We start from the raw sequence: 27901 nt of genomic DNA, 5'->3' as shown, positions 1-27901 counted from the left end.
CAGCCAGGTATTTAAGAAACAAATTTAGCACTATGACTTCCGGACCTAGAACTTCTTCTCCAGCCAGGTTAGTCTCCTCCCTCTTCTCCCAGTGGAGCTGACTTAGGCATATGGGACTGACAGCCATAGTCCTGCCATCCCTGTCACCTGAAATATCCTCCCCGTTCCGATTCCATCTGGTCATCCAGACCCTGCCCCATTCTCAGGACGCAGATGGACATCCTCTACCTCCTCCTCCAGGAGGTCTCACAACACCCCAGCCCACACTGACTGGGTCATAAACACAATTCCTGCACTGATCAGACAGACAACATAACCGTGATACAGTCTAGTATGATGTAGTGAAGCAGTGGGAAGGGCGGCAATTGGGGGGATCTGCTCCATCTAAAGACTTGCAGGTTCACAATTTTTTAAAACACTGTGTCAGAAGCTAATAATATTAGGTGCCTACGGAGGAGGGTACTGGGCGGAAAGTTTGGTTTTTCTCTACTCTATTCAATTCCATATTTATTTATTCCAAGTCTATTATCACACTGTTTAGCCCTATGGCATTTTAGTTTCTGATAGAGCAAAAGGTCTTGTTGTCCAAGATTTTTTGGCTACTTCTGTGCCTTCTCTCTTCTGGATGAATTCTTACTATTGTTGACTGAAAAAAATACACAACCGAAAAGCTGAGAATTATGTATTATTTGGCAAACTTTCTGAGGACTTCAACCCTGGAAGGCAGCCCCTCAGATAGCTCTGAGAAACCGCTCTGAAGAAGTAAGGGGAGAGCCAAGCTTCATAGGAGTTTTATAACAAAGTTCAGATAGTGGGAACATCAAAAGATTAATTAAAGAAAACCACATATCTCAAGTTACTTAACTCAGCACTTTTATATGTATGGGAAGATGTAAGTGTCAGCTCACTGAAATCATCTCTTTGATATGCATCTTAGCTACCTGGGCCAGTATCGCATGCTTTTCCATCGCGGGTGGCTGCAGTGGCTGGTGGCTTGATGGCAGGCATCCAGAATGTTTCCACCCTGAGTTCCCTCAGGGTTCAACAGGGTGGCTGCAGTGGCTAATAGTTCAATGGCTGCAACATCCTTTGTTTACTGATAATAAGAGGTGGCATTCTTAGTCTACAGTATCCAAAAGCAAGTGGGATACTGGTAAGGAGCAGAGGTGCCTAAAAGAACTCATCCAGTCATTGTAAACTTCCAAACAATACGATTTATCCCTCTTTTACTGGAATGGTTTTAAAAATTGAAAACAGCCATCAGGAAGCACGCACAAGCCTGCTAGATACCTTCCCCCACAAGAGGGCAGACAGCAGTATCAGCAGTATTTTGTCTTGTGGAACTGAAAACCACAGCCACAGAAAGATAGAGAAAATGAAAAAGCAGAGGACTTTGTACCAGATGAAGGGACAGGATAAAACCCCAGAAACACAACTAAATGAAGAGGAGATAGGCACCCTTCCAGAAAAAGAATTCAGAATAATGATGCTGAAGATAATCCAGGACTTTGAAAAAAGACTGGATGCAAAGATCGAAAAGTTTACCAAGGACCTAGAAGAATTAAAGAGCAAACAAACAGAGATATGCAACACAATCACTGAAATGAAAACTACACTAGAAGGAACCAACAGCAGATTAACTGAGGCAGAAGGGCGAATAAGTGACCTGGAAGACAGAATGGTGAAAATCACTGATGCAGAAAAGAATAAGGATAAAAGAATGAAAAGAACTGAAGACAGCCTAAGAGACCTCTGGGACAATGTTAAACACGCCAACATTCACATTATAGGGGTCCCAGAAGGAGAAGAGAGAGAGAAAGGACCTGAGAAAATATTGGAAGAGATTATAGTTGAAAACTTCCCTAACATGGGAAAGGAAATAGCTACCCAAGTCCAGAAAGCGCAGAGTCCCAGGCAGGATAAACCCAAGGAGAAACACACCAAGACATATAGTAGTCAAATTGACAAAAATTAAAGACAGAGAAATGTTATTAAAAGCAACAAGGGAAACACGACAAATAACACACAAGGGAACTCCCATCAGGTTAACAGCTGATTTCTCAGCAGAACCTCTGCAAGCCAGAAGGGAGTGGCACGATACATTTCAAGTGATGAAAGGGAAGAAACTACAACCAAGAATACTCTACCCAGCAAGGATCTCATTCAGATTTGACGGAGAAATCAAAAGCTTTACAGCCAAGCAACAGCTAAGAGAATACAGTACCACCAAACCAGCCCTACAACAAATGCTAAAGGAACTTCTCTAAGTGGGAAACATAAGAGAAAAGAACCTACAGAAACAACAACAAAACAATTAAGAAAATGGTACTAGTAACATACATACTGATAATTACCTTGAATGTAAATAGACTAAATGCACCAACCAAAAGACACAGACTGGCTGAATGGATACAAAAAAAGACCCATATATATGCTGTCTACAAGAGACCCACTTCAGACCTAGGGACACATACAGATGGAAAGTGAGGGGATGGAAAAAGATATTCCATGCAAATGAAAATCAAAAGAAAGCTGGAGTAGCAATAGTCACATCAGATAAAATAGACTTTAAAATAAAAAATGTTACAAGAGACAAGAAAGGACATTACATAAAGATCAAGGGATCCATCCAAGAAGAGGAGATAACAATTACAAACATATATGCACTCAATATAGGAGCACCTCAATACATAAGGCAGGGCTTCCTAGGTGGCGCAGTGGTTAAGAATCCGCCTGACAATGCAGAGGTCACGGGTTCGATCCCAGCTCCAGGAAGATCCCACATGCTGCGGAGCAACTAAGCCCGTGTGCCAAAAAAAAAAAAAAAAATACATAAGGCAAATGCTAACAACTATGAAAGAGGAAATGCAAGGCAGAAATAGAGACACAGATGTAGAGAACAAACACATGGACACCAAGTGGGGAGAGCGGGGAGGGTTGGGGGGGGATGAATTGGGAGATTGGGATACCAAATTGTACACTCTAAATATATGCTGTTTATTGTCTGTTAACTGTATCTCAATAAGGAAAATTGAAAAAGAAGTAATATATATTCAATGTCTAAAATTAAGAAAATAATTTATGCTATGTTTAAGCCCACTATCGGGAAATAATTACTGTTAACATTGTGACGTCTCTATATTTTTTTGCTTAAGCCTTTACATGGAAAAGAGTAAGACTAAAGTATCTTCTATCCCACTCTTCCCCTCTACTCCCCACTCTATTTCTACTGGGCATTTGAAAGTTATTTAGCATCTTCTCATCCGTGACAAACTGGCATTTAAGGTATTAAAAAAACACACACAATTTTAGAATAAATAATAAAAACAAGAAAGATTCAATGCAAGTTCAAGGCCTGAACCCCACCTGGGGGAGCAAGGTAGAAGGGAGATTTTTATTGTATATACTCTCATACTTTGTAAATTTTGAAACACACGAATGTATTACCTTCACAAAATATACAAAATTGAAAAACGAAAATGAGAAAAAAATGTCAGTGACTAAAAACACAATGCCAGTCAAACAAAACTGCTGTGTTAACCCAAGGACTGCCAGGGTAGTGCCTCAAATCTTTTATTACAGGTTCACTTTGGTTAATTAATTCAATACTGCCTTGGTTCTGCTACTTATCTTTTTTATACATATATACTCTCTCTCAAAAGAGAGTGCAAAACTAGGGAGGAAAAGAATGTTATATTTCTTATCTTCTTCATCGCCTAGGACTTAGAAAACACCCATGATAAGTACTCAATATTTGGACTCATAAACGTTTAGAATGGAAAAAGACCTTAAAGTTCTAGCCCACCCCTGTCATTTTATAGATGAAAAAACTGATGCATAGGAAGGGTACAAAATTTACCCAACTATCACATGATAAGAACTCAGAACTTAAGGAAATGAATAGAAACAAAAGAAAAAAATCACAATCACAATTTTCAGCTTTACTATAAAACAAGAGGTGTCCACTAGAGGGAGCCAATAGCCCATTAACTTGAAGTTCCCATCCGCCCCTTCAAAAGACCTATGCTGTAATAATGGAGACTTTTTCCCTGGGTCACAGAAAATGACTAAAGGGCTGTGTACGTCAATCAATGTAAATTCGGATTTCTTTCACTAGAGGTACAAACAGAGACTTTTCAATCTCCAGCATTAAGGAAATGTTATTAGCATATAGTAAAACTGATCTTTTTTTTTCTTTGTGTGTGTGTGTGTGTGCATGTACTACTCTATCAATGCTAACACACATATACACTTTGTAAAACCACCATCACAATTAGGAAACAGAACAGTTCCATTATTCACAAAAAACCTCTCTCCTGCTCTGACTTTATAGTCACAATTCCCACTGCACCCAATATGCACAGATGTGTTCCATACAGATGTTCAGTGTTTATCCATTCACCCACAGGAACATTTGAGTTAACAGAGCTACTATAAATATTCACATAGAAGTTTCTGTGTAAACGTTAAGTTTTCATTTCTCCAGGGTAAATGCCCAGGAGCAGGAATATGAAGTCATATGTAAGTACATGTTTAACTTTGAAAGAGACTGCCAAACTGTTTTCCCAAGTGACTACCAATGTAGGCTTCCCATCAATGGATGAGATATCCAATTGCTCTACATCCTCACTTGATTTTGGTGTTAAATCAGTATTCTTATTTTAGCCATTCTATTAGATATGTAGTGGTATCTCACTATGGTTTTAATTTGCATTTCCCTACAGCTAACGATGTTAAACATCTTTTCAAGTGCTTATTTGCTATCTGTATATCTTTGATGAAGTATCTTTATATCTTCGAAGTACCTTTTCAAATATACTATTTTTTAATTGAGTTGTTTTCTTACAGCTGAGTTTTGTGAATTCTTTATATATTCTTGATACCAGTCCACAGTTATATGTGTGGTTTATAAACATTTTCTCCTCAATAGTCGCTGGTCTTCTCATCCTCTTAATAGTGCCTTTCATACAGCAAGTTTTTAATTTTGATGAAGTCCAATTTATCATGTTTTTTCTTTTTTATAAATCATGCTTTTGGTGTCATGTCTAAAAGCTCCTTGCCTAAGCTCAGAGCATAAAGATTTTCTCCTGTTTTTCTAAAACTTTTAGTTTTACATTGAAATCTATGATTCCTTTGAATGAATCTGTATATTAAAAAATGAAGTTTAGGTTGAGGTTCATTTTCTTTTTTTTTTTTAATTTATTTATTTATTTTATTTATTTATTGGCTGCGTTGGGTCTTCGTTGCTGCACATGGGCTTTCTCTAGTTGCTGCGAGCGGGGGCTACTCTTCAATGTGGTGCACAGGCTCCTCATTGTAGTGGCTTCTCTTGTTGCGGAGCGCTGGCCCTAGGTGCATGGGCTTCAATAGTTGCAGCGCATGGGCTTCAATAGTTGCGGCACATGGGCTCAGCAGTTGTGGCTCACAGGCTCTGGAGCACAGGCTCAATAGTTGTGGCGCACAGGCTTAGTTGCTCCGCGGCATGTTGAATCTTTCCAGGGCAAGGCTCGAACCCGTGAACCCTGCATTGGAAGGCGGATTCTTTACCACTGCGCCACCTAGGAAGTCCGAGGTTCATTTTCTTGCATGCAGATGAATAGATGTCCAGCTGTTCCAACATCATGAGCATTGATGGTATAGTGGTAAGCATAGCTGCCTTCCAATTGTTCCCACATTACCTGCTGAAAAGACTAATCTTTTTCCTTTATTTTTACATCTTCGTCAAAAATCAATTGGCCGTATTTGTGTGGGTTTCTGGACTCTATTCTGTTCCACTGATCCAAGCATCCATCTAGCCCTTCCCCAACACCACAGCCTTCATTACTGTGGTTTTATAGAGTAAGTCTTAAAACTGGGTAGCATGATTCCTGTTTTTTAAATTAAGAACTGTGAAAGTCACATTCAAGAAAGCTGACAAAATCTACATAATGAATTTTAGGTTCAAATAAAACATTTTGGAAATAAGTCAGAAAAAAGCAAATATGAGGGAAAAGACAGGAAGAAAAGGAGAGAGAAACAAAGTAGAAGAAAAAGAAAAGGGGAAAGAAGTGGGAATATGACAGTGATATACATAAAGTGGTATAAACAGAGAAGGAAAAAGAGCAGGAAAGAAAAAAAGCAAGAGGAAGAAGTAGGAGAATAAAAAGAAAATGGTTCCCTACACGTTAGATTACAAGCACTACAACGAGCCAGTGAATTCCCATCTGTAAACCATGAACGCCTTTCTTGGTTACAACTGCATACCAGAGCTAGCATCAGTACTGGGAGCAGGGCAAGGGCCTGGGGGAGGCCCCACACCAAGGGACCCATCCTGTTAAAGATCTACAATAGGCTAAACAGTTTTCCCATTAAATAGTTCAAAACAAGCAATGATCATAATACACACTTCTATTTTTATATAACCTACTACATTAGGTTCAAATAATCCTACATAACTGTCTGTTCACATACATAAATGGGCGGATTCAATGATCAGCATGGAATTTACTGATATTTCGTTTAGAGGGTTCAAAGAGACAAGAGTCTAATTCTCTGAGGATGAAATATCCACCCTGTCTCCCTCAGGGGGTTATCACAAAGATCAAATGAGATCATAAAGAACTGCTTCATAAACTGAAATTTCTTACAAAAATACAAGGTAGTGTAACTGTTTCTCCTCACCCAAGTCTAGGGCCACGAAGCCTTGTGAGACACAGATGACAGCATCTGGCTCAACTATGAGGACCCTTCAGTGAAACCTAAAATTGTCTTCACTGGCAGCAAGTCCAGCACTCTTTCCAGTCATCAGTGTTACTAACAGAAAAGAAGTGGTTCAGTAAATAGCTCTGGGCACTTCTCCGCGACATCTCCTCTGATTGTTAGGGACATTCAGATATTAGGATCTTACTTTCCTTTCTCTCACACACAAATTCACTATTTTCTCCTATCTTCTATACTTAACTCCTGAATTTTTGAAAAATAAAATCACAGTTAACAAATGTAAATGTAGTCACACAACAAATACGACATTTTTTTAAACTAAGATTTGACACATTCCAAAATAAAAGCTTCACTCATCATTTCTATTATAAAATTCTCCTGTGGGCTCTGTGTGTGTGTGTGTGTAATTTGTCTTGAAAAAATACTCTAATACTCTAAGAGTCTTGAGACTTCCCTGGTGGCACAGTGGTTAAGAATCCGCCTCCTGGGCTTCCTGGGTGGTACAGTGGTTGATAATCCACCTGCCAATGCAGCGGACACAGGTTCAATCCCTTCTCCAGGAAGATCCCATATGCCGAGGAACAACTGAGCCCGTGTGCCACAGCTATTGAGCCTGTGCTTTAGAGCCTGTGAGCCACAACTACTGAGCCCGTGTGCCACAACTACTGAAGCCCACATGCCTAGAACCCGTGCTCCACAACAAGAGAAGCCACCACTATGAAAAGCCACTCACTGCAACTAGAGAAAGCCCATGCTCAGCAAGGAAGAACTAACGTAGCCAAAAAAGTAAAAAGTAAAAAATAATAATAATAATAATAATAATAATAAATATGTATTTCATGTTGCTTTCTCTAACTATGCCTTTCTATAATTCACAGACCCAAGAAACCACCTATCTCCTGTTATGTTATATAAGTATTTAAGCTGATTATGTTTACTTTGCCTCCTTTATTTGAGAAGACAGCTGATCATTTAATATGTATTACACAGCAGTTAATACATTACTGGAACTCTGTGAATATATGAACACGGTTAACTATGCCAAATATGTCTTGTTTATGATTCTGTGTGTTTACTCATTTAGTCACTAATTTATTTAATAAGCTAGTCAACCTCATGCTGTGGAAATGGAGGCGGTCTGGCATGCCACAAAAACACAGGCTTCAGAGAAAGAGATCTCAGTTCAAATCCTGACTCTTTTACTATTACTTGAGTGGCTGAACAAGTCCATAACTTTGGCCTCATTAATTTCCTAATCTTTAAGATTAAGCTAATATCACCAATATCCACAGGTGCCGAGTTAAATGACGACTAAGTAAGGAGTCCGGCACATCACAGGTGTTGTTGATATTAGTCCCTCTCTTCCCAGCAAGAACCGTCAGCTGTCCATTCTAGCCTTCTTGGTACAACTTATAAAGGCTTCTCTTCCATAAAGCTTGATATTTAAAAGCATTCTGGGAATTTCTTCACCTCATCGATGCTGCATCTATTTTCAAATCTAATTTGCCTCTAGCTCCTAATCTCCCTCATCTGCTTTCATTATAATCTGGCAGTGGTACTATGACCACAACAGGGACGGCAGCCTGTCCCCACTCTTCCCTGGGGCACTGGCATGTAACCGTGATGATCCTGAGCTGTACACTCAGTCCTGGAAGCTGCCTTCGCGCAACAGGTGCCTCCACACTCATTAGTCAGCTTACCCTCAACTCAAGGCACACGCCCCTTCACAAATAGTTTACAGGTCTGAATAGTTTCAACCCAGATTAACCTGAGAACATTAAACATCAGTTGTTAACTTTTAGGACTTACATAAGGAAAATAGAAAGCTATGAGTTTTCAGGTGGTAAATAATGAAAGTGGTACTGCTCCCTTTACAACTCACAAGTATTTTATAAGAGAAATTGGTGGTAAAAAAAATCATTATTTCATGGATAAATTTAATTTATCTGTGAACTTTATTGTTTAAAAGGGGACAAATGATTAAGTCCTCATATTGAAGTGAAACATGCTCTGACAGTGCTGGGGAGTTGGCTCCTAGAGCCGGCTCCTATTTTACTCTCCTGGCAACTCTTAAGGCCTCCTGGGACTCAATGCACGGTACCCAATCTAAGGTCACAATAAAACAGGTTGCAAGCTACTCATCCAGACAATCTTTTACAAGTGTGCTAGCTAAATCTTGATGGGGTACAAGCAATTACAGTTTCCCAAGAGAAATAATCACTCAAGAATCCCCAGTGAAGTGTGGCATGTGGAACCAGGGCTAGAGTTTCCACTGCTTGATACTAATAAGCACTATGGTCTCAGAATAGGCTAAAATCACCCAAGAGTCTAAGTAAAAGTTGGATCAGCAAGCCAAAAGTAACTGCCAAGTGGAGAGACAATTAATTGCCCAGCTGACAATCTCGAAATCTAGAAGAGAGAGATTGCTGATGAAATTCCGTGAGGAAGTTAGACCCTAAACATACAGTCTTGTCCGGCTGTAGCCTTGGTGCTGGTGACCACCTTGCTCTGAAGCCTTGCTCTGCAGCCTTTCTCAGCAGCTAGTCCCCAGAGGAACCAAAGAAATGACTCAGGTAGGAAACAGTCACATTTTCTCTGCTCAAAGCCAGGTGTCCCAGGGGCCCCAAAATGCCTCACTGAATGTGTTGTAAGAATATTCCTTATTCTTCTGCTGGAGTAAAAGGCAGCAAATATTAAAGACCCATCATCTTCATTTCTTCCTTTAATCCCCCTCAGGTTCTTAGCACTTTGGTAGCCCTCTCTGCAGATAACTCGACAATTCCTCTTTTCTGGACTCACGTGACTTCATTCCTCTTTAGTATTCTCCCACTCCCTGAATCTTGGGCAGGACCCCTCCACCTCCAGCAATAAAGCAGTCTAGTGTGCACTGAGAAGGGAAGTGTCAGCAGAGAGACATCCTTGCCCTTGGATTATCAGGTAGTAAGTAAGCAATCATAAAACAGCACTGAAACATGAGCCAAAATGCTTGGGGGGAAGCAGATATGCATTGCAGGGTTAATCTGAGACATCAGGGAGTTCTAGCACAATTCTTCCTTATAGGCCTGAGCTCTGCTTAAAGATCAGACACCTCTGCCACTAACTCCCTGAACATACACCTTTACGTTGCTCAGAAAGGTACAAGCCAGAACTACTGTTTCACACTGTAAGATTCCCCAGGAGAGGTGCTAAGCTACTTTAGCCATCCTCCCAGTGTGCAAAAGGCACAAAAAGCTTTCCTTCCTGAAAAGCCACTGCTCTATGAAGTCAAGAAAAACTGCAATCAATTTTATTGTAGCAACAGATTCAGTCCTCCACCCAACAAATCCCAAGTAGAAGCATCACCCCCAAGGACAAGGTAAGTTCTTTCACATGCGGAAATTTCAACAGACTGACCAGATCCACTCCTGCTCCCCAAACTCCTCCTCTTCAGGGCTGACGTTGCCATTACCTGTACAAGTGACGGTTGTCTTCAAAGTCTTCCTGGCCCCATTTTCCCTTGATGTCTTCAATAACGTGATTCTTCAAGAATTTTTTTAGCAGCTGGACCGTTTGTTTGCGGGTCACTTCAGGGCCAAAGTTTTGGCTGCACCTCAGCAGTTCATGTAGCCAATCCACAGCTTCGGTCGCTGTGAAGCAATGTTCGTAACTTTTAAAACGACAGCGATGTTTCCGTAATGGCATCTTGGCACGAAAAAGCTCGACTGTTTCATTCCACTAGGGGCAAAAAGAGAGGAAGGAATTTAGTAATCAATTGAGTTTTTTAAAAGGTTATTATATCCCAAATATTTAAGACAATGCATGCAATTTTCCCATTTAAAAGACTGCCTTAATAACAGAGAGCCTTGAAATTGTTTTTATTTACATTTACACGCAAAAGAAAAAGTAACTTTTACAAATGCATGTATTCATTCAATAAATATTTACTGGAGATGTTGCCGTTAAGTTGTCTTATGATGTGAACTTAATGGATTTTACATTAATGAGAAACATATGAACAAAAATATGGTAAAACTGAGCCCAATATGCATAATTCACTTCTTGGAGTCCTACGTTTAATATAACTTTACCTCATTCAGCAAGTATTTACTGTTTATTACATGAAAGGCATTGTATGGAGAGAGGAAAAGAGAGATGCATGAAATATAGTGCCTGGTGTCAAAGCATGTTTAAAAATTCTAAAGAATATTTTCCTATTAAAAAAAAAATCTAGACATCCACACCATCATCAGCTATCCTTAAATTAAATTAAATGTTCACATATGGTGTTCTTCCTACATAATTACTCCAACATTTTCTTAGGACCCTTGTGTTCCCGCCACTCCTAAAAGTCCTGAAAACTCAGTCTTACTCTCATAACCATTTGCTCTTCTCTCACGCTTCTCTTTCAAGTCTATCCCTTTACAGACTCTAAACCTTATATTTCACCTACCTGCCTACTGAAATCAGCTCTTCTAATTTCACCTTTTTCTTTCAATGATAGTTCTGACCTCAGCATCTTCTCTTCATTTTGCTCAACACTTGTTCCTTGTTTTCTCTGCCAACCAGGCCTCTTCTTCCAGGTTTCTCTTCATACTCTCAACTGCCCAGTCACCTCTGTATCTGTTGTTCCATTTCTCTTCTCCCTTTGATGGCTAATTTTCTCAGCCACAGTAGTCATGCCTGAGTATACAACACCAGGTGCTTCAAGGGCCCAGGTAGGGTCTGTGCAAGCATGCACCCTGGATGTGCAGCACCAGGCACAACTAACACATAGTAGGTACACAACAAGCAAACACCTAACTGGTCTTTCATTTTTCCTATTTTTTTTTTCAACTCCCTCCTAACTTCATGCAATTTAATTTTACTCTGACTCCCAATCATGTCTTCCTCCTGGCCAACTTCAAGCATCTTTTTGCCCTATGCATATCAATCTTTCTACTTCATTTGACACTGCTATAAGCCATGCTCCAAATTAAGTTGGTCCAGATTTAAACTTTTTTTAACTTCTTAAAACCATACAGAAAAGCAACACAAGCTGTAGAGTAAGATAACATATAACCAGAATTTCTAAAACAAAACAAAAAATTCAAATCAGAAAAGGACAGACTCTCCAATAGAAAAATGGAAAAACACTTAAACAGGCACTTCACATAAAAGAATCTCCAAATTTACCGTAACGTACACAAAGATGTTCACTCCCATTAATTAGCAGTGAAATGCAAAATAAATCTACAATGCAATACCACTACATGCCTACAGAATGGCTAAAGTGGAAAAGACAGGCAAAACTAAGTGCCAGTGGGAACATGGAGCAACTGGAAATTATATGCACACTGTATAATCCAGCAATTCCATTAAGTATTATGTAACAGAGATATGTTCATCAAAAGCCACATTTATATAAAGAATAAATGTTTATTCTTTTTTGTGTTTACATTTTTTTTAATTGGAATATAATTGCTTTACAATGTTGTGTTAGTTTCTGCTGTACAATGAAGTGAATGTATCCCCTCCCTCTTCCACCCCATCCTACCCATCTAGGTCATCACAGAGCACAGGGTAGTGTATTTATGTCACACCTAATCTCCCAATTCAGCCCACCCTCCCCTTCCCCCACTGTGTCCACACCCTCCCACCCCACCCCATCCCATCCATCTAGGTCACCACAGAGCACTGTGCTATACAGCAGGTTCCCACTAGCTATCTATTTTACACATGGTAGTGTATTTATGTCACACCTAATCTCCCAATTCATCCCACCCTCACCTTCCCCCACTGTGTCCACACATCTGATCTCTACATCCCGTCTCTATTCCTGCCCTAGAAATAGGTTCCCTGTACAATTTTTCTAGATTCCATATATATGCATTAATATATATTTGTTTTTCTCTCTGAGTTACTTCACTCTGTATGACAGACTCTAAGTCCATCCACATCTCTACGAATGACCCAATTTCATTCCTTTTTATGGTTGAGTAATATTTTATTGTATATATGTACCACATCTTCTTTATCCATTCATCTGTTAATAGACATTTAGGTTGTTTCCATGACCTGGTTGTTGTAAAAATAGAAAATAGCACTATTCTTTTTTTTTTTTTTTTCTCATTAAACTTTTTTTAATGGGTCTCAAATTCTGTGACAGAGTTTTGGTCAAGTTGTTTCCATTAAAAAGTACTGATTTTAAAAACTAATAACTTAAAACTGCCACACACAAAACAAATGGTCCACAAAACATTCTCCTTTCCTTCTGAAGGTTTTACGATGCATTGTTATCATTAACCAGTCTTTTACTATTAAACTTAAATGGCCAATTGAGACAAACAGTTCTGAGACCGTTCTTCCACCACTGATTAAGACTGGGGTGGCAGGTATTGGGGGGAATATTCATTTAGCCTTCTGAGCTTTCTGGGCAGACTTGGTGACCTTGCCAGCTCCAGCTGCCTTCTTGTCCACTGCTTTGATGACACCCACAGCAACTGTCTGTCTCATGTCACGAACAGCAAAACGGCCCAGAGGAGGATAGTCGGAGAAGCTCTCAACACACATGGGCTTGCCAGGAACCATGTCAACGATGGCAGCATGACCCGATTTCAAGAATTTGGGGCCATCTTCCAGCTTTTTCCCAGAACGACGATCAATCTTCTCCTTCAGCTCAGCAAATTTGCAAGCAATGTGAGCTGTGTGACAATCCAACACAGGTGCATACCCAGCACTGATTTGGCCTGGATGGTTCAAGATAATCACCTGAGCTGTGAAGCCAGCTGCTTCCATCGGTGGGTCATTTTTGCTGTCACCAGCCACATTGCCACGACGAACATCTTTGACAGACACGTTCTTGACATTGAAGCCTACATTATCCCCAAGAAGAGCTTCACTCAAAGCTTCATGGTGCATTTCAACAGACTTCACTTCAGTTGTTACGTTGACAGGCGCAAAGGTGACCACCATGCCAGGTTTGAGAACACCAGTCTCCACTCGACCCACAGGGACAGTACCAATACCACCAATTTTGTAGACGTCCTGGAGGGGCAAACGCAAGGGCTTGTCAGTTGGACGAGTTGGTGGCAGGATGCAATCCAGAGCTTCAAGCAGCGTGGTTCCACTGGCATTGCCATCTTTACGGGTAACTTTCCATCCCTTGAACCAGGGCATGTTAGCACTCGGCTCCAACATGTTGTCACCATTCCAGCCAGAAATTGGCACAAATGCTACTGTGTCAGGGTTGTAGCCAATTTTCTTAATGTAGGTGCTGACTTCTTTAACAATTTCCTCGTATCTCTTCTGGCTGTAGGGTGGCTCAGTGGAATCCATTTTGTTAACTCCAACAATTAGCTGTTTCACACCCAGAGTGTAAGCCAGAAGGGCATGCTCACGGGTCTGCCCGTTCTTGGAGATACCTGCTTCAAATTCACCAACACCAGCAGCAACAATCAGGACAGCACAGTCGGCCTGGGATGTGCCTGTAATCATGTTTTTGATGAAGTCTCTGTGTCCTGGGGCATCAATGATGGTCACATAGTATTTGCTGGTCTCGAATTTCCACAGGGAGATATCAATGGTGATACCATGCTCACGTTCAGCTTTCAGTTTGTCCAAGACCCAGGCATACTTGAAGGAGCCCTTTCCCATCTCGGCAGCCTCCTTCTCGAATTTTTCAATGGTTCTCTTGTCTATCCCACCACATTTGTAGATCAAATGGCCAGTAGTGGTTGACTTCCCCGAATCTACGTGTCCAATGACAACGATGTTGATGTGGGTCTTCTCCTTTCCCATTTTTGCTTAGGATTAGCGGTGGTTTTCACGACACCTGTGTCCTGGCGGCAAACCCGTTGCGCAAAAAGCAATAGCACTATTCTTAATAGACAAAAACAACCCACATGTCCACCAACATAAGAACAGATAAATAAAAAGATTTATTCATGCAATGGAATGCTGTACAGCAACAAGAATGAACAAATCTCTATTGCTACATGCAATAACAGATGAATAACACAGATAAAATGTAAATGATATAAGGCCAGATATGAAAAATAGTATGTGATTGTATTTACATAAAGTTTAAAAATAGGCAAAACTAATCCATGGTATTAGAAATCAAAATAGTGGTTAATTTCTATGGAGGTGGAGACTGGGAGAGGCAGGGGGACTTCTGGGCTGCTGGTAATGTCATATTTCTTGATCTGGGCATTGATTACATGCAGTGCTCACATTGTAAAAATTCATTGAGTTGCATGCTTATAATTTGTGCGCTTTTCTGTACATTATGCTAAATAAAGGGCTAAAAACAAAACACACATATACATATACACACACATATGCTCATATATTAAAATCCTCCTTGAGAGCCATCCACAATTTTAGATTACCAACCTGAAAGTTGCTATATATGAACTAGCTGACTGTGTTGGTAAACTGAATGTGGAAGAGAGTGCGGAGGGTAGCCGGAGAAGAAACCAAGTGAGTGGATGAAAAAGGGACTGAATATAAACAGAGGAGAAGCAGGGCAAACTGGCTAAAATGAAATAATGAACAGTAGAAAGAGAGCCCAGGAAGAGCCCATATACGTTGATTTAAGTTCACTATCTGCCCATCTCCCTGACCAGGTTACTGTGAAGTCTTATGAGATCATGGCAACAAAAGCCCTTTGTAAAAGATAAAACATTCCTCAAACATAAGGGTAATATATAAAATTTCCATAGAGAACAAACATATGGACATCAAGGGGAGAAAGCCGGGGGCGGGGCGGGGGGAGTTTGGGGTGGGATGAATTGGGAGACTGGGATTGCCATATATACATTACTAATAAGAAAAAAAATACCAAATTGCACATTTTCAATATATGAAGTTTATTGTATGTCAATTGTATCTCAATAAAAGTTCTTAAAAAATATGCAGGTTATTGTATGTCAAAAAAAATCACTCACATGACTGAAATTAAAATTAAATTAAGTTAAATTTCCAGGACAACCTCTTAAAACAAATTACAGGTTCAATCTATTCTGGAGCTAGAAGGAAACTCTGGGGCAAAATCAAGATTGAAAAAGGACAGGCAAGTTGGCACATGTCACTCAGGTACTTAGTCTCATAATAACATCCAGAATCCTGTTCTATGCTCGCCTTCCCAACTGGTCACTTCATTATACCAAGAAACTACGAACTTTAACACAGCTTTAAACAATTTCCACATATTTTTAATCATTGGTTGTTTGAGTTTTTTTTAATTCTCTGCTGACACCCAGTATTCATTTCAGTCCTGATTAAGTATTGGGAGATGCGCAAAAAAGAAGAGTTAATTTAAAAGATTTTTATTTATTTTAGGTTGATGGATAAACAATGCACAGTACTTTATGCATTACTTAATAAAAGGATGAAGATATGGTTCTCTGGGACCCAATATTTCAAAATATAAGTAAATATGCCTGTTATTTCACTCAAGCTGGTTAGCAGTTCCTCTACTGTCACTTTAATTACAGAGTAATGCACAAGGTAACAAATTAAATGCAGAAATATACACAAAAGAGTCTGCCCTGTCTCTCTCCAATCCCACATACCTATCAATCATACACACACATATACAGAATTCTTCCCTTTGTATGTATGTATTGTTTATTATTATTGTGGCTGTTTGCTTCCTTTTTTAAGAAATGAGATCAACCATATTGTACACATTATCCGACAACTTGCTTTTGCATTGAACATACCAAGCTATCTTCGTGTCAATACCTATAGATCTAGCCCATATTATGAATGAATGAGTTTCCTCACTTATTCAACCCTTTTCCAGCTAAGGGGCATGCAACTGTTTCCAGTTTGTTTCACAAGTATATCCTTGTTCATAAAACCTAACATACCAAAGCTTTTATTTATTTATTTTTGATAGAACAGATTTCTAAAGAGTATCAGCTTATTTAAACCAGCTGTAGCAATTCACACTCCCACCAACTCTGTATGAGCCTACTGCCTTTTCTTTGGCCATTCCTAGATATTATCATTCTTGTGTCTGTCAATCTATACCGTACATAAGAAATGGTATCTTTATATTTTGTTTGCATTTTTCTGCCTTTCTCCTTAGTCGTTTTTGTTTCTTCATTTGAGACTTGCCATTTTTATACTGGGTTGTCTTTCTTTCTCTTTTTCTTTATCAATTTTAAGAAGTATTTAAATATAGAATTTCAAACTAAGTGCACAGAAGTCAGGAAAGTTACTCTATTTTGCTCAGTTCAGTATCCCCACAACCGAGGACAGTGCCTGACATACAGTACACGTGTTTAATAAGTATTGAATGAATATAAATATTAATCCTTTTTCAAATATACTAGAAATGTTTTCTCCTGACATCAACCTGCTTACTGTGGTCTCTAGCTGTTTTAAGGAAACAAATTATCTTTTTTTTCTTTACAGCTTCAGGGTTTACTCCCTCAACTAAGAAAGTTTCCCCATCCTGAGGTATTAAAAATATTTATCAAATTTTTCTTATAATATTTTAGAGGGATTTTAATATTTGAATCTTCAACTGGAATTTTTTATGGCAGGAAGGAGGAGATCTCTAACTTTATTTTCTCCCAAATGGAGAGCCAATTATGCTACCCTCTTACTGAAGTGAAACAGTAAGTTACCTTACATATCACTTTTCTTGATCTGTTTCTGAATTCTCTTTTTTTATCCCACTGACCTATTTGTCTATTCTTGAGTAGTACTACACTGGTGTGATTACTGTCTATTAATACTAAATTTAAATCTCTGGCAGGTCAAGGCCACCTACAGTCATCTTTTTAAAAAACCTTTTAAGTCCTTCACTTTTACTCTTCTTTATGTGCTTTCTACTCAATGCATCCCCAAACAGGAAAAAAAATCTGTTAGGATTCTGATTGGTTTTTTAGCTATTCTGTTGATAGCCAGTTTTCATTTCACACTAGAAACTTTCTAAGAAGACATGCTTACCAAAGACTCACATCTCTTTTTTTAAAAAAAAAACTCGGGGAGAAAAAGATGGCGGTGAAGTAGAGAGACGTGGAGTGCATCCCTCTCCACAGATGCATTGGGAATGCACGGAAGGACGCAGTCATTCCCACAGAGAACCAGCTGAACACCAGCAGACGGCCTCGGACACCAGAAAGGGCTGCGGGGAGCCTGACATAGCCGACTGAATATTCGTTTAATCCAATACTTGGACATTAGTCTGAGGCTTGGACAGTCTTCTATAAACACCTCTATCACCAGGACAAGCAACCCCAAAAGCTTGGACAACCATGAGGAAACAAAGAAACCCCATGCAGGCAAAGGAGCAGGAAAAAAACCCACAAGACCAAATAAATGAGGAGGAAATAGGAAAAATGCCTGAAAAAGAATTTAGAGTAATGATAGTAAAAATGATACAAAATCTCGATAACAAAATAGAGAAAGTACAAGAAACAGTTCATAAGAACTCAGAAAAACAAACAGCAATGGATAACAAAATAACTGAAATTAAAAATACTCTAGATGCTATAACCAGCAGAATGACTGAGGCAGAAGAACGAATAAATGAGTTGGAAGATAGAATGGGAGAAATAAACGCCACAGAGCAGGAAAAAGAAAAAAAAATAAAAAGACTAGAAGACAGCCTCAGAGACCTCAGTGATAACCTTAAACGTACCAACATTCGAATTATAGGCATCCCAGAAGAAGAAGAAAACAAGAAAGGGTCTGAGAAAATATTTGAAGAGGTTCTAGTGGAAAACTTCCCCAACATGGGAAAGGAAATAATTCACCAAGTCCAAGAAGCACAGAGAGTCCCATACAGAATAAACCCAAGGAGAAATACACCAAGACACATATTAATCAAACTAACGACAATTGAACACAAAGAAAAAATATTAAAAGCAGCAAGAGAAAAGCAACAAACAACATATAAGGGAAAACCCATCAGGATAACAGCTGACCTTTCTACAGAAACTCTGCAGGCCAGAAGGGAATGGCAGGATATACTGAAAGTCCTGAAAGAGAGAAACCTACAGCTAAGAATACTCTACCCAGCAAGAATCTCATTCAGATTTGAGGGAGAAATCAAAAGCTTTACAGACAAGCAAAAGTTAAGAGAATTCAGCACCACCAAACCTGCCTTACAACAAGTGCTAAAGGAACTTCTCTAAGTAGGAAACACAAGAAAAGGAAAACACCTACAAATACAAACCCAAACCAATTCAGAAAATGGTAATTGGAACACACATGTCAATAATCACTTTAAATGTAAATGGATTAAATGCTCCAACCAAAAGACACAGACTGGCTGAATGGATACAAAAACAAGACCCTTCTATATGCTGCCTACAAGAAACCCACTTCAGACCAAGGGATACATATAGACTGAAAGTGAAGGGATGGAAAAAGATATTCCATGCAAATGGAAGTCAAAAGAAAGCTGGAGTAGCAATACTCATATCAGACAAATTAGACTTGAAAGTAAAGACTATTAAAAGAGACAAGGAAGGGCACTACATAATGATCAAGGGATCCATCCAAGAAGAACATATCACAATGGTAAATATCTATGCCCCCAACATAGGAGCACCTCAATACATAAGGCAAATGCTAACAGCTATAAAAGGGGACATCGACAGGAACACAATAATAGTGGGAGACTTGAACACCCCACTTACATCAATGGACAGATCATCCAAACAGAAAATAAATAAAGACACACAAGCTTTCAATGACACATTAGACCATCTCGACTTAATTGATATTTATAGGACATTCCATCCAAAAACGACAGACTACACGTTCTTCTCAAGTGCACACAGAACATTTTCCAGGATAGATCACATCTTGGGTCACAAATCAAACCTCAGCAAATTCAAGAAAATTGAAATCATATCAAGCATCTTCTCAGACCACAACGCCAAGAGACTAGATATCAATTACAGGAAAAAAACTGCAAAAAATACAAACACATGGAGGCTAAACAATTCACTCTTAAACAACCAAGGAATCACTACAGAAATCAAAGAGGAAATCAAAAAATATCTAGAAACAAATGACAACGAAAACACAACAACCCAAAACCTATGGGATGCAGCAAAAGCAGTTCTAAGAGGGAAGTTTATAGCAATACAGTCCTACCTTAAGAAACAAGAAAATGATCGAATAAACAACCTAACCTTACACCTCAAAAAACTAGAGAAAGAAGAACAAAGAAACCCCAAAGTGAGCAGAAGGAAAGAAATCATAAAGATCAGAGCAGAAATAAATGAAAAAGAAAGGAAAGAAACCATAAGAAAAATAAATGAAACTAAAAGCTGGTTCTTTGAGAAGATTAACAAAATTGATAAACCATTAGCCAGACTCATCAAGAAAAAAAGGGAGAAGATGCAAATCAACAGAATTAGAAATGAAAAAGAAGTCACAACGGACAGCTCAGAAATACAAAACATCATGAGAGACTACTACAAGCAACTATATGCCAATCAATTGGATAACCTGGAAGAAATGGATACATTCTTAGAAAAATACAATCTTCCAAGACTGAACCAGGAAGAAATAGAAACCATGAACAGACCAATCACAAGTACAGAAATTGAGGCAGTGATTAAAAATCTCCCAACACACAAAAGCCCAGGACCAGATGGATTCACAGGCGAATTCTATCAAACATTTCGAGAAGAGTTAACACCTATCCTTCTCAAACTCTTCCAAAATATTGCAGAAGGCGGAGCACTCCCAAACTCATTCTACAAGGCTACCATCACCCTGATACCAAAACCAGATAAAGATGTCACAAAAAAAGAAAACTACAGACCAATATCACTGATGAATATAGATGCAAAAATCCTCAACAAAATACTAGCTAACAGACTGCAACAGCACATTAAAAAAAAAAATCATACACCACGATCAAGTGGGGTTTATCCCTGGGATGCAAGGATTCTTCAATATACACAAATCAATCAACGTGATACATCATATCAACAAATTGAAGGATAAAAACCATATGATCATTTCAATAGATGCAGAAAAAGCTTTTGACAAAGTTCAACATCCATTTATGATAAAAGCTCTCCAGAAAATGGGCATAGAAGGAAATTACCTCAACATCATAAAAGCCATATATGACAAATCAAAAGCCAACATTGTTCTCAATGGAGAAAAACTGGAAGAATTCCCTCTAAGAACAGGAACAAGACAAGGGTGTCCACTCTCACCACTGTTATTCAACATAGTTTTGGAAGTGTTAGCCACAGCAATCAGAGAAGAAAAAGAAATCAAAGGAATCCAAATTGGAAAAGAAGAAGTAAAATTGTCACTCTTTGCAGATGACATGATATTATATATAGAAAACCCTAAGGACTCTACCAGAAAACTGCTAGCACTAATTGATGAGTTTAGTAAAGTAGCAGGATACAAAATTAATGCACAGAAATCTCTTGCATTCCTATACACGAACAACGGAAGAGCAGAAAGAGAAATGAAGGAAACTCTCCCATTCACCATTGCAACAAAAAGAATAAAATACCTAGGAATAATCCTGCCTAAGGAGGCAAAAGATCTGTATGCAGAAAACTTTAAGACATTGATGAAAGAAATCAAAGATGACACAAACAGATGGAGGGACATACCATGTTCCTAGACTGGAAGAATCAACATCGTGAAAATGACTGTACTACCCAAAGCAATTTACAGATTCAATGCAATCCCGATCAAATGACCAATGGCATTTTTCACAGAACTAGAGCAAGAAATCTTACGATTTGTATGGAAATGCAAAAGACCCCGAATAGCCAAAGCAATCTTGAGAAGGAAAAATGGAGTTGGTGGAATCAGGCTTCCTGACTTCAAACTATACTACAAGGCCATAGTGATCAAGACAGTATGGTACTGGCACAAAAATAGAAAGGAAGATCAATGGAATAGAATAGAGAACTCAGAAGTAAGCCCAAACACATATGGGCACCTTATCTTTGACAAAGGAGGCACGAGTATACAATGGAAAAAAGACAGCCTCTTCAATAAGTGGTGCTGGGAAAATTGGACAGCAACATGTAAAAGAATGAAATTAGAACACTTCCTAACACCATACACAAAAAGAAACTCCAAATGGATTAAAGACCTACATGGAAGGCCAGACACTATAAAACTCCTAGAGGAAAACATAGGCAGAACACTCTTTGACATACATCAAAGCAACATCCTTTTTGACCCACCTCCTAGAATCATGGAAATAAAATCAAGAATAAACGAATGGGACCTCATGAAACTTAAAAGCTTTTGCACAGCAAAAGAAACCATAAACAAGACTAAAAGGCAACCCTCAGAATGGGAAAAAATAATTGCCTATGAAACAACGGACAAAGGATTAACCTCCAAAATATACAAGCAGCTCATGCAGCTTCATACCAAAAAAGCAAATAACCCAATCCACAAATGGGCAGAAGACCTAAAGAGACATTTCTCCAAAGAAGACATACAGATGGCCAACAAACACATGAAAAGATGCTCAACATCACTAATCATCAGAGAAATGCAAGTCAAAGCCACAATGAGGGATCACCTCACACCAATCAGAATGGCCATCATCACAAAGTCTGGAAACAACAAATGTTGGAGAGGGTGTGGAGAAAAGGGAACTCTCCTGCACTGTTGGTGGGACTGTAAGTTGGTACAGCCACTATGGAAAACAATTTGGAGGTTCCTTAAAAAACTACACATAGAACTACCATATGATCCAGTAATCCCACTCCTGGGCATATACCCAAAGAAAACCATAATCCCAAAAGAAACTTGTACCATAATGTTTATTGCAGCACTCTTTACAATAGCCAGGACATGGAAGCAACCTAAATGCCCATCAACAAATGAATGGATACAGAAGATGTGGCATATATATACAATGGAATATTACTCAGCTATAAAAAGGGATGAGATGGAGCTATATGTCATGAGGTGGATAGAACTACAATCTGTCATACATAGTGAAGTAAGTCAGAAAGAGAAGGACAAATATTGTATGCTAACTCACATATACGGAATCTAAAAATGGTACTGATGAACTCAGTGACAAGAACAAGGATGCAGATACAGAGAATGGACTGGAGAACTCGAGGTATGGGAGGGGGCGGGGGGTGACAGTGAAACTGAGAAGAAGCGAGAGAGTAGCACAGACATATATATACTACCAACTGTAAAATAGTCAGTGGGAAGTTGTTGTATAACAAAGGGAGTCCAACTCGAGGATGGAAGATGCCTTAGAGGCCTGGGCCAGGGAGGGTGGGGGGGACTCGAGGGGGGGGCGTCAAGGAAGGGAGGGAATATGGGGATATGTGTATAAAAACAGTTGATTGAACCTGGTGTACCCCCCCCAAAAAAAAAAAAAAAAAAAAAACTCATAAAAGAATTTTGAATTTATTTATTTTTATTTTTAATGGCATTTATCATTAGGATTATATTTACTCAATCTATGAGACATTTTAAATTTTCAAAACCTAACAAGGAGTCCAACTCAAGGATGGAAGATGCCTTAGAGGACTGGGGCAGGGAGGGTGGGGGGGACTCGAGGAGGGGGCATCAAGGAAGGGAGGGAATATGGGGATATGAGTATAAAAACAGTTGATTGAACCTGGTGTACCCCCCAAAAAAAAAAAAAAAAGTTTAAAAAAAAAGAAACTTAGACTCAGCTAAAAACAAACAAACAAACAAAAACCTAACAAGGGGGCTTCCCTGGTGGCACAGTGGTTAAGAATCCGCCTGCCAATGCAGGGTACACGGGTTCGAGCCCTGGTCTGGGAAGATCCTACATGCCACGGAGCAAGTAAGCCCATGTGCCACAACTACTGAGCCTGCGTGCCTAGAGCCTGTGCTCCACAACAAGAGAAGCCACCGCAATAAGCCTGTGCACTGCAACAAAGAGTTGCCACCACTCTCCACAACTAGAGAAAGCCCACTCGCAGCAGTGGAAACTCAACACAGCCAATAAATAAATAAATTCAGAAAAAAAAAAGAATTTAAAAAAAAAAAAACCTAACAAGGACTGTGAACTCTGCTCCCACATATTTCCAAATATAATTCAGTGGTTATTTGGCTACTCTGCCAAGAAAGAAAAAGAGTTATCTTTAAAATAACTCACTACTGAAGTGAGTCAGGAAGAGAAAAACAAATATCGTATATTAACACATATATAAGGAATATAGAAAAATGGTACAAATTAACCAGTTTGCAAGGCAGAAATAGAGACACAGATGTAGAGAAGAAACATATGGACACCAAGTGGGGAAAGCGGGGGGGGGGGGGGGAGACAAATTGGGAAATTGGGATTGCCATATACACATTACTAATAAGAAAAAAATATATCAAATTGTACACTTTAAATATATCCAGTTTACTGTATATCAACTATATCTCAATAAAAGTTCTTAAAGGGAAAAAAAAAGACAGGAGGGAGAACATATCAATGCTTAAAAATTATGTGTCACTGGCTTTATGCTCTATCAATATGCATGTAGACCAACAGAGCAAATAATCCTCATCATGAAGGACTTTCAAGTAGTACAAAAAATGATAATAAAAACAGTTCATATAAACATTACATGACAGAAGCAGTAAGATATGCAGGGCTAGTGGAGTTAGAAATAACTGAACTTAGGTTTCTTTGGCGAATGCTGAGTACATACATTGAAACAGTATATCCACAATTTTATAACGTGTAACACTCGGTATTATTTTAATCTCTTATGACAAATGTTTTAGATTAATTGCATTGATCATTTTGAGACAGAACCAGTTATTTTTAAGCAGTGTGTTAAGGCTTATTCTTTGTATCATTTAAAAATCAATTTTAATAAAAGTTGTCTTAAATATCAAAAAAAAACCTCACTACTCTCAGTCACATTTAGTAAGAAAATATCCTATGTCATCAAAGAACTACATAGAGCTTGAGAATGAGATTGTTTCAATGACATATTAAGAGATAATCTTTATAGTAAAGGGGACAGAACAGATTTGTTTCATGATTAAAACACATTTTTTGTTTTATTTATTTGAAACCCCTAGTTTAAAGGATAATAAATCATACAACACAACTGTTTTTGCTTAACGTGAGCCAAACTACAAAATACAATACTGAATTTTGAAGTGTGCTTCCTATTCTTTTCCCTTGAATGTTTGTTCCATTTCTTTACTTCTTAGTATTAAAAATGTTATGATAGTGGTGCTATAATACAGCACCTGGCCAGGGACTAAAGAGACAAACAAATGCTAAATCTAGATGTACTCGCCACATACTGGCAGTGTGAACCAGATCAAGTCAGTTCACCCTTTTAGGCCTCAAATAAAATGAGAGAATTGGACTAGATAATCTTTGGAGTCCATTCGAACTCTCAGATTCAAGCTATAAGTCTTTCAAAGTTTACCAGTTGCATCAGAAGATACAGACAACTCAAGTTCAAAGAAAGGATCAGTAGATTTAGGCAGTTTTCAGAAAAAGCAATGTTTTCATTATTTCTTTTTAACTAATGAACTATTTAACATGTGGGTTACAAAAATAAGAGCTATTTCAGTGAAGATGAATAAGTTGCTAATTACCTTCCATATTCACCATGAATTGACTTAAAGAGTCTGTCATTTGATTTTGGGCATAGAAGTCTACCTAGTCCACAAAATGTTATTTTCAGATAAGACTTTGGTGCCTTAGAAAATATGGAGCTGTACATGGTTTGAAAAACGTACAGTGAGCCATGAAAGGAGGAAGTTAAAGGCCTGCTCTTTGTGTACCAACAGGTTTCTCCCAAGCTTTTCCTGAAGATTAGGTTGAGGATGATGTTGGGAGAAGATGGAAATGGGAAGTTGGGAGCCAAGGAGGAAAGGCAAGCTGGGGCAAATAAGTAAAGAGAGGACTAATCACAAACTTTATGACTTAACTGATAAAAGCTGTAAAGCACAAGTGAATTATGCTCAGGGAGACACTTAAGAGATTTTACAATGGGGGGAAAGCACCTGTAATGACTACGGAGATCATTGATAAATCAGTAATTCTCACTTTAAAAAAAAATTGCTATTGTTTTCTGTTTTCAAATATCTTAGTTTAACATCAAGAGTCTCAAACAGAATAAAGTTGAGAACTGAATTGACTACCTAGGAAATTCTGGTGAAATTGAGATGTTTGACTGATTATTCACATAATTTAATTTCATGCTTAACTTGATCAGTCTTGGCTAACTTTGACTTGAATATCACTTCTTGGGGACTGAAGACTTCTGAAGAGCAGAGTACTTTTCTTTGTAAATTCCTTTGATAATTATTTTAATGTAACAGAATCAAGAATATCTTTCACATAGGCACTCTGCATCTATAAAAAGTGGTACTTCACACAATTCTGTGAATATGAGATTTAAAAACAGTTCCAATTATCATGTAATTTATTTTTTTAGTCTAAAGCTGGAAGAATGAAAACTGGTTACCCTAAGATCCAGAGTCTCTCTGTTGCCCCTCCATAAGTGCTGTGAATAAATTGGCAGTAGCGGAATGCTATTTTCCCTCCACAAAGCAGAGTAAAGTTTTTGAAAGTCCCTGAAAAAGGCACTATCGGTATCTCATCCCTAGAGATGGACTTACCAATAGCCTTGACCCCAGGTGGTTTCAAGTGGTAGAGGCAACTGTGAAGTGGAAGCAGACATGAAGACACTTTTCTTTAAACTCTATTTGTTCCCTGCCACCAGCGTCCATACCTTAGAGGCTAGTCCAAAGGAAAACCTAAATTTATATGTGTTGAATTTTTTTTTTTAATGAATCATTATGGGTGTATTGTGCATTGTCTGCAAAGATGAGTGCACCAACTCCTTCCATCCTGTTGTCATCTTTTCCTGGATATCCCTTAGAGTACACAGAACAAAATTCCCAAGTCAGCTGTGGCCAGGAGTGGTGACAGACCAAGGAGAACAGTCCCTTCCTCCCAAATCACCTTTGTCCTGGGCCCTGTCACAAAGAACCTCGCGTCCCCACAAGGGACACTGAGGACGGAGACGCGCCCTGCCCGTTGCAGGCGGTGGGCGGCCCTGAGGCCACGGACCGGGCCTTCCCTCTCCCGGCTGCAGGCGCCGGATGCCGGAGCACACGGAGGGGGGAAGGGGGTGTCACCGCGGTCTTCCGGGCGCTTTAAACCGGGAGGCGCCGCGGATTGGCGCGGAGCCAGCCAACGCCTCGAGGCGTCCGCCCCCGGCCCGGTGAGCTCTTCTTTGGGCCTCGTCCGGGACACCGCCGCCCCGCCCGAAACACCCCCCGCCTCCAGACCCCTCCAGGGCTCGGCCCGCCCTGGAGAAGCGAGGCCTGACGAGGGCGCGGCCTGCGCTCCGGCCGGAGGCTGGCTTCGCCCAGACCCCCGCGCGCGCACTCACCAGCTTGGTGGCCCGGTACGGCCCGGGCCCCACGATGCGGTGCTCCATGGCCCGCGCGCAGCGGCGGCGGCCGCCGCACCACAGCCGATCCCCGCGAGCCCGACGCGCCGCAGTTTGAATCCCGAGCCCACGCGCTGCAGGCGCCGATTGGGCGGCGCGGCGGCACGTGACGGGAGCTGTGGGGCGGGGCCGCCGGGGCCCCTCCGCGGGGACGGTGGGCGTGCCCTCCGAGACCTCCTGCGGCGGAGGGAGGCCTGCGCGCACCGCCGCCGGGGGTCGCGTCCGCGGGCCGCGCTCACCGCCCCCACTCCGCGCACGCGCAAGCCGTCGCCGCAGAGAGGTAGACGAACCTGTATAGTTCAGGGACGGCGGCCCGGCGCGTCCGGGTAGACAAATCCCTGTGCTCCCTTCCGAGGGCGCGGTGAACCTGGCCTTGCGGCTGCGATTAGGAGAAGTGGGTAGTGAAAGGGAGTGAGGGGACAGCCTCTTCAAGTGGAGGGACGGGTGAGAACCAGGTAAGAGCGCTTGGCCACGGGGAGTGTCGACCGCGCTTACGGAATGGCAAAGAGCTGGGAAAGAGCCCCGTCCAGCTTCCTGCGTCGTGCTTTTGATCGAGTGGTCTTTCCCTGGAAGCTGAGTGGTGTTTTGGATCTGACTGAACTTCTCAGTCCTGTGCCGCAGAGCTGGGAGTCCTTTTTTTGCTGCGCAGAATGTTCCCTCGAGGAATTGATGGTCTGATTGGCAGTTGTTCGATGGCCACATGAGGTCACCGCTCTACACCTGCGAGTTCAAAATGGAAACCTCGTCACCTCAGCGACCATTCAGGATGAGATATCTTAAGAAAGAGGTAAATAAAGGAT

At 40.0% G+C, this 27901-nt stretch overlaps 2 protein-coding genes across 4 annotated transcripts in view; both read right to left on the bottom strand.

Moving 5' to 3' along the window:
- Positions 1-27518, bottom strand: part of DEPDC1B (DEP domain containing 1B) — a 96053-nt gene extending 68535 nt beyond the window's left edge. For 2 of the 3 annotated variants that reach the window (XM_057743035.1, XM_057743041.1), the window contains exons 1-2: positions 27042-27169; positions 10148-10413 (exon numbers count right to left, since the gene is read on the bottom strand). In XM_057743035.1, coding sequence (XP_057599018.1) covers positions 10148-10413; positions 27042-27089 — 314 coding nt within the window. In that variant the 5' untranslated portion in view covers positions 27090-27169. Of the gene's footprint in view, positions 1-10147; positions 10414-27041; positions 27170-27391 lie in introns of those variants that run through there. The other variant, XM_057743051.1, reaches the window with a different exon arrangement.
- On the bottom strand, positions 12767-14529 carry LOC130857410 (elongation factor 1-alpha 1-like). The gene has a single exon (XM_057743063.1). The coding sequence runs from the start codon at positions 14452-14454 to the stop codon at positions 13066-13068; it is 1389 nt and encodes a 462-aa protein (XP_057599046.1). The 5' UTR covers positions 14455-14529; the 3' UTR covers positions 12767-13065.
- Positions 27519-27901: the final 383 nt, after the last annotated feature.

Source organism: Hippopotamus amphibius, chromosome 1 (assembly GCF_030028045.1).
Source record: "Hippopotamus amphibius kiboko isolate mHipAmp2 chromosome 1, mHipAmp2.hap2, whole genome shotgun sequence".
Lineage (NCBI taxonomy): Eukaryota > Metazoa > Chordata > Mammalia > Artiodactyla > Hippopotamidae > Hippopotamus > Hippopotamus amphibius.
Note: the sequence above shows the minus strand (reverse complement) of the source record. Positions and strands in the feature narration are given on the sequence as shown.

Excerpts from the sequence above, each read along its gene's own strand:
- LOC130857410 (XM_057743063.1), bottom strand. The coding sequence starts at position 14,454 with ATGGGAAAGGAGAAGACCCACATCAACATCGTTGTCATTGGACACGTA.